At 39.5% G+C, this 7,196-nt stretch overlaps 1 protein-coding gene across 2 annotated transcripts; it reads left to right on the forward strand.

Annotated features, from left to right (window-relative positions):
• Positions 1-1,797: 1,797 nt before the first annotated feature.
• osr2 (odd-skipped related transciption factor 2) lies at positions 1,798-5,951 on the forward strand. Of its 2 annotated transcripts, none has more exons than XM_029451911.1 (4): positions 1,798-2,037; positions 4,052-4,741; positions 5,062-5,161; positions 5,465-5,951. In XM_029451911.1, the coding sequence occupies exons 2-4, from the start codon at positions 4,089-4,091 to the stop codon at positions 5,645-5,647; spliced, it is 936 nt and encodes a 311-aa protein (XP_029307771.1). In that variant the 5' UTR covers positions 1,798-2,037; positions 4,052-4,088; the 3' UTR covers positions 5,648-5,951. The 2 variants fall into 2 exon arrangements, with proteins under 2 accessions (XP_029307771.1, XP_029307773.1); XM_029451913.1 differs by having other exon boundaries at positions 5,547-5,951.
• Positions 5,952-7,196: the final 1,245 nt, after the last annotated feature.

Consider the following 7,196-nt stretch of genomic DNA (forward strand, 5'->3'; position numbering starts at 1 on the left):
TCTATACTTGTGTTGTTATCTCTCACATAATGAACTGAGATCTGTCTGGCCCTGTGCACTCATTTGATTAGTAACTCTGGTTTAAAGACGTGCATGAATAGGTCAGAAGCTCCAATGATCCCTTGCAGTAATGGATTATATTTAAATTGTTATTGTTTTTCGTCTGGTTGGCTAAATGACTTCTTTTATCTTAAATATGCATTATTTTAAAAGCATGAATTCTCCACAGCGATGCAGACAGTTTTTTCAGTGCTTATGGACAGAAAATATGAAGTTGTTCTAACAAACAGTGTTCTGTCAGAGCCGCAAACACTTGAGCATATGTGGAAACAGCTTGTTATTCTGTTAAAGTCCCATTAGGCGGCGCTGCAGACCAACTTTGTTCAGCAGAGACAAGAACCGCAGCAACTGCAAACCTGCCAGTCCTGCTGCACTGAACACTATACATTTCACATTCGTGTTCAAAACTAAAGTTCTCCTCCTGTCGTACAGTAAAACTATAAGATAATTAGAGAGAAACTATTTTTTATTTAAATAATTTAACACACGGTGGCTCATAATGATCCTTACATTTCGACATTTCACTTAAAAATAATCTTTGATTTGATTTGAAAATATTCAATGACCTTTTCGGTGACTTGCGTTTTGTTAGAAAATTCAACAAATGCAATATCTTCGTTTAATAACAACCGTTTGAAGTCTGCTGGTGTGCGTAAAGCCACTTCTCTGTCTGTGGAGCACAAAGAGGCGCAATTTGACTTTTGATTCGGGCTGTCAAAACTCTTAATTAATTTGCATCTAAATCTGTGGCCAGAAACAAACCACAATCTAATTAAAGAGCAGTGTAATTAATCTCACATACTCTGTCCCTTCCAATAAACTCAATACAAAGATTGGACAATGGTATGAAAGTACGAAAGAATGACGCTGCATTTTTGTATCTGCTTTTGAACAAACAAGAGTTTTCCTGATTAAGGCTCATCTCAACACATACATATAGTCCCTCAACATATTACAGACTATTTTATTGCACATAATTGATCAAATATAATAAAATGTCAATTCATGTTTGGAGAACATATGGGATGATTTATGTGGTAACAAGCATATTTAGTTGTAAATAACACGGGTAAAACTGTCCAGGCAACGTGTGTGACGTTTTCATGACGATATAATTAGCCAATTGTATTTAAGTGTGTTCATACAATTTCATGAGAAATATTAAACTGTACAGAAGGAAAAAAGTGCAACTCGTTGTCAGAAGAAAACAAGTGACGTTGACGGTTTACTTTGTATTTGTTCACCATGCTGCAGATCTCAGTGTTTTTTTTCTGTCCCAAACCACACAATTTTTAATCTTACCACAAAGAAATAAAATGTTTAATGTGGTGGCTCTTGCATGTGCCTTCCATTCTCGCAAATGGATTCTATGCTTTAAAAATATCTTGTAAACTGCTCAAATATCCAAAAGCACGTTTTCAAAAGCGTGGAGTTGGAGGAAAAAAACGGTTTCCTCCTGCGCTTCCAATCATGTCTCCAAAAGAAGGTATCAGCCTTGGCTATATGGTATATGAGAGGTGTCAGAGGAGGCAGCTTGAGCTGAACACTCTTCTCTACTATGGTCTGCAGCCCTAGTTGCTATCCAAACACAAATAAACAGAGGAGGAACATTGGAGTTAATGATAGAGGAGGGGGGTGGAGGCGTGTCGGAGGGCGGGCTGAGCGCTCCAGAGTCCCGGAGTCCTGAAAAGTGAAGGACCGGTGCGCATTACGCACACTTCCAGCCCCAGCTTCGGACGGGACTCCCACGCTGCTGCTGTCTCTCCTCCAAACTTCTTCGCCTCTTTCCACAACCTTTCACAACTTGTCAGATCCCTGCAAAGGTCCGAGACATCACAGCTGACTGCATGGCTACATGAAAGTTTCATGGACTTGGAACTTGGAAAACTTTTAGCGGCGCTTTATTGGAGCTCGTCGCCTCTATAGTTTCTGTGGATTACTGGCATAACGCAGGACCTTTGGCAGCTATTTATTGGGGTAAGATTCTGTTTGGCATGGTATATGTCAGTCTTCTGAAGGAAGGGAACCAACACTCAACTCACATGTTAGAACTTTTATCAAACAAAAATATTTTACTGTTGCTGTTTGAGCTATAAACAAAAGAGATCAAATGATTAGTAAAAGTGTTTACCATGAGCAAAAGTTCTATTAAATGTTGTTTTGGAGGTGATTATTACTTCGTGATGATCAACACCTTGAGGTCATAGTTCACCCACGTTTTGACAGCACTGGTCTCTGTCCACAGTGCATAACAGTTCCGAAACAAGCAGTAGCTTCTCTAAAGACTTGTCATGACTTATAGAAATTAAAAACCTTCGGCCAAAAAAGAAACTGACAGGGATTAAAAGAACACGACAAAGCATTTAGGCTGCTGTCAAGTGTAAATGAAGTCCAAAGGTTATTGTGAGAACAGGTTGAACAAAGTTGTTCATATGAGCAAAGAACAAGTGCCTGCATGGTGACTTATGTTGCACCTGTGCAAACTTAAATTTAACCCTATCCCGTCTGTGAAAGGGAAAGCAAAGTAGAAAGAATCTAAAGATCTGTGAAACAGATGTAACGAACTGACCGAAACAAGCGACCAGCCCTCCGGCTGCCATGTACGCAGGACTTTCACTCTGCAAGCCCTCTCCAAGTGTGAATAATGCCTTAATCTTCAGAAACTTTGAGATCATGCAGGCTTGTGAGTTATTATGTTAAAATACGATTTGGCTTGACCTGTCAAAAACAGTTAAGCAAATTATTGAAACTCAGAAAACTGAGCTTTTAAAAATAATAATTTTCATTCTCTATCAAATCTTAAGGTCAGTTCGCCGTCGCACCGTTGGCTTGCTTCCAGTCTCGCTGCAACCAGCCGGTGTGTTGAACTTACACGGTTTGCTTTTCTGTGGGGGAAACATAACATGTCATCCCCACGAACATTGAACTAGGCCTTCACATTTTCTTGCTGATATTTCACCTTATTTGTCCTGCATTATGGAGATAGTTAGCTCCTGCCTGGTGTAACTTAAACATTGTTCTGAAGAAAAGTAGATTCAAATTCACAGAGGTTATTTACTACCATGTTCTCTTGCTGCAGGGGAAACCCACCTTGTTCAAAAAACATGCAATATGAAATAACATAGACCTAAAAGATAAATATTAGGCCTATGAAATTAACTGGCAACCATGAAAATAAAAAGCACATTCTGGCATAGATTAAAGTAACTTTCTTGTGGGTAAGGGCCAGCATTTTTGTGTTTTGTTCTGACTCATGCTCATGCACATATTTGATGTCTGCTTGCAAAATTCCAAACTTCTACAAATCTACATACAGAACACTTGTTTTGCATTGTGAAACACCAACTACAACCGTCAAAACAACAATGTGTCTTCTCTAATTACCTTGTATGAGATTTAGTGCTTTTTTCAGAGTGATCTGGATATGTAATTTACAGTGTAAATCGATGCCATATGAGTCATTCACACCCACTTAATTTAATTACAGTTTCGATGACTTATTTGTTTTATTAAATTGCATCTCCGTTTTTAAGGGACAAACTTTGCTTTTGCTTATGCGTAAAATACGTGTATCTCTGTTTAAAAACAATTACAAACAGGGTTTCACTCTCAGGAAAATACTGCTGCATATTAAAAAGAGTCTTAATTTTTTTACCCAATAAACTCCACCACTTCTAATTATTAAAATTAAAATCATTGATTTGCGTCCTAATCTGAGCACACATGATCCACTTTTAATTACTGGGTGAATAAAATGCCCTATGTGAGCGGACATCATTTTCATGTAATAAATATATCATGTTAGATTAGAATAAAAAATGATTATAAAAATCTCTTAATGTATTTCAAGTAAAATAGTCTCTAGTCAAACAGGTGTCTGTTTTTTTTACTGTAACATGATCATTAAGTGAGATTCGCTTACCTCTGTTATTACTGGCTCTAATGTGGCATTTACACACAACACTCATATTTTTGTATTTTCCCCTCACAGGGTTTTTATAGTGTCTTCTGCTGAGGTCTGAGACGAGATGGGGAGCAAAGCCCTGCACGCTCCGATCCCCCTGCACCCGGCCCTCCAGCTCACAAACTACTCCTTCCTGCAGGCCGTCAACACTTTCCCCGCTGACCAGCTGCAGGGACTGTACGGCCTCAGCGCTGTGCAAACCATGCACATGAACCACTGGACTCTTGGTTACCCGCACATCCAAGGACTGAGGTCGACGATCACAGAGATGGCAGCCGCCCAGGGTCTGATGGACCCCAGGATTCCCTTCCCAGCGTTACCCTTCTCAGCCGCAGCGCAGCTCTTCCACCCAAAACAAGCTGCCATTGCACACGGCATCCCCTCGCTGCACAAGGACAGGCCGAGGTTTGACTTCGCCAACCTGGCCCTCGCTGCCACTCAGGAGGACCCGCCAAAGGCTGCGGATCTGGCAAAGTTGGCATCGGGGCTTGGAGGAACCATCTCCGAGCTGAGCAAGCTGTCCCCGGACAGAAAACCCACCCGGGGCAGGCTCCCATCCAAGACTAAAAAGGAATTTATTTGCAAGTTCTGCGGCAGGCATTTCACCAAGTCCTACAACCTCCTCATCCACGAGAGGACCCACACAGACGAACGGCCCTATACCTGTGATATTTGCCACAAGGCCTTTAGAAGGCAAGACCATCTCAGAGATCACAGGTAAGACCGATTTTTAATAAGATACTGTGCTAATTAAGCACACATTCCCATCAATATTCTTCATCTCGCAAGTGATTAAAATGCTAAATATGTATGTCTCTAAATAACCTTAAGGATTTGCACTTTAAAATATATTTTTTAATTGTGTTAACACATACAGGCTGTTCCCAGAGTTTTCTCCATGAGGGCGCTAAAGCACTTTTACGCATTGAGTTGCACAGTAGAGATTTTTTTCGCCCTGTGACTCTGGGGTTTGTAACCGCTACAAGAGAATCCATGCATGAGCAGACATTTGATTAAGTGTCATTTCTGTTTTACAGATACATCCACTCCAAGGAAAAACCATTCAAATGTCAAGAATGTGGGAAGGGATTCTGTCAGTCTCGAACTCTAGCCGTCCATAAAACCTTACATATGCAGGTAAGCTGGAAATATTAACAGTCACCATGATTTTATCCTCACTAAACTATGTGATACCTTATGATCATAATTCACTGTCTACTGCATGCATGAGGCTCACAGTCTCACTAAACAATTGCGTTTGGCCAATTACCAATTTAAAACCAAAATGTGAATGAGAGACACATAAAATGTATGTGAGTAAATCCGTGAGAGTTATAACTGACACAATAGTGGATTTATACAGATGAATGAAAGCTATAATATATAGACGTTCTATACAATTAAAGGGAATAATCCTTTGCTTGCTTTAAATCTAAACAGGAGTCTCCCCACAAATGCCCCACATGCGGAAGAACCTTTAATCAAAGAAGTAACCTGAAAACTCACCTTCTCACCCATACAGACATCAAGCCCTACAGCTGTGGCCGCTGCGGAAAGGTGTTTCGGCGCAACTGTGACTTGCGACGGCACAGTTTGACGCACAGCCCACATCAGGACTACTAGCCTGGACAGACTAACAAAATAACAGTGGACAAAACGCAGAAAGTCAAGTCAGCGACTGTTTTTGTTCAAAGACAATCTCCAAATCAGGACATTTTAGAGTGGGATTTGGTTGCATCTCAAGTGGGACAGCAGCGGAGCCATGGCCATGTCCAGCTTTCATAACACCTGTAAATATCAAGACCATGTACATAATGTTGTTTTTTTTATTTTCTGTCTGACCTTGAAATGATAAAGTTGTCAAAAAAACAGTCATAAGTTTAAAGTATGTTAAATTGTATTTTAGAAAATAAATATTTCCATGATACATTTGCATTTGCTCTGTCTTTTTGAATGATCTGCCAACATGATACACAATGTTAAAGCCCAAAAGCTACATTTAGATAAAACCGTTTACTCTGGTAATAGTCTATATGCTCACAGCCAGCAGGCAGTGAGAGCTGAGTGTGGCTGAATTTATTATTTTTATTTTTAAAAATGTAGATATCAGTTAGCAACTAGGAGCATGAAATGTCTTTCAGGACTTCTTGTCTTGCAGACAGGAAAGTTATTAAAATGCAGAATCATCTGTGTCTTTGAGTGATAATTGATTATGTATCGTAAACAATCAGAATGTTTTTTTTAATAAATTGAAAACCATATTTTGATTGTTACACAGATGTCTACTATCCACCTATAAGTGTTTATGTAAATATTGTAATTATTGAGCTCCGTTACTATCTTCAATATTAGAGCCCACAGAAGCTGATTAGTATTATATTAGCGCATTAGCTGCCATATCACATGTCTTTATCTACATCACCTCTGATATGATAGTTGACTTGCAGAGCGGCAGAAGGAGTCAAAGAAAGCAATTCATCCAGAGAGATGACATTTGGCTGATACTGTCAATAGATATTGGGTGGAGGTAATTATCAAGGTTCATTTATTCATCACTTACAATACAAAGTGATAAACAAACAAATAAAATAAAACTGATACCACATCCACCTACTACCAGTTGTTATTGAGCATTTTCATAATTTATAACAACATCAATGCCACTCAACTGAGGAGACGTACAACTCGATTCTGCAAATTCAAGTGTGAGTCTATTTGAGCTATAGGTTGATCATTGTTTAAATTATTCATTCACACTGTATATAATTAATATTCATAATATCATCAAAAGCAGGTTCCCGGGGAAGTGTTTACGCTTGGGAGGCCACGCATAAACACAGAGGTTTGGATCGATTTGTGCGAATACATGTTCACATTTTACTAAAGATTTGGATTTCATCCAACTAACCTTTGATCGAACACTGGTCGGATCAAAATGCGCTTGAATATTAACCATCAGAGCATGCACTCTGTATACTCTATATAAGTCAAGACAAAGTAACACCGTGTCCCTCTGACTCCCTCCTGATGTCTCTGTCTTTCTGTGTTACGCGGCCAGTTGGCTTTCAGGCCTGTTGTTTCATGATTTCACCAGCTCCTGAAGAGTCCTTTAAAAACCAGACTTTCACCTGACAGTGCAATCAATTGCGTGACAAAATAGCATCTATATTTA

Source organism: Cottoperca gobio, chromosome 16 (assembly GCF_900634415.1).
Source record: "Cottoperca gobio chromosome 16, fCotGob3.1, whole genome shotgun sequence".
Classification (NCBI taxonomy): Eukaryota; Metazoa; Chordata; class Actinopteri; order Perciformes; family Bovichtidae; genus Cottoperca; species Cottoperca gobio.

Coding starts and splice junctions, on each gene's coding strand:
- osr2 (XM_029451911.1), top strand. CDS start 4,089: ATGGGGAGCAAAGCCCTGCACGCTCCGATCCCCCTGCACCCGGCCCTC. Junction 4,742..5,061: donor GACCATCTCAGAGATCACAG/GTAAGACCGATT, acceptor TCTGTTTTACAG/ATACATCCACTCCAAGGAAA. Junction 5,162..5,464: donor ATAAAACCTTACATATGCAG/GTAAGCTGGAAA, acceptor AAATCTAAACAG/GAGTCTCCCCACAAATGCCC.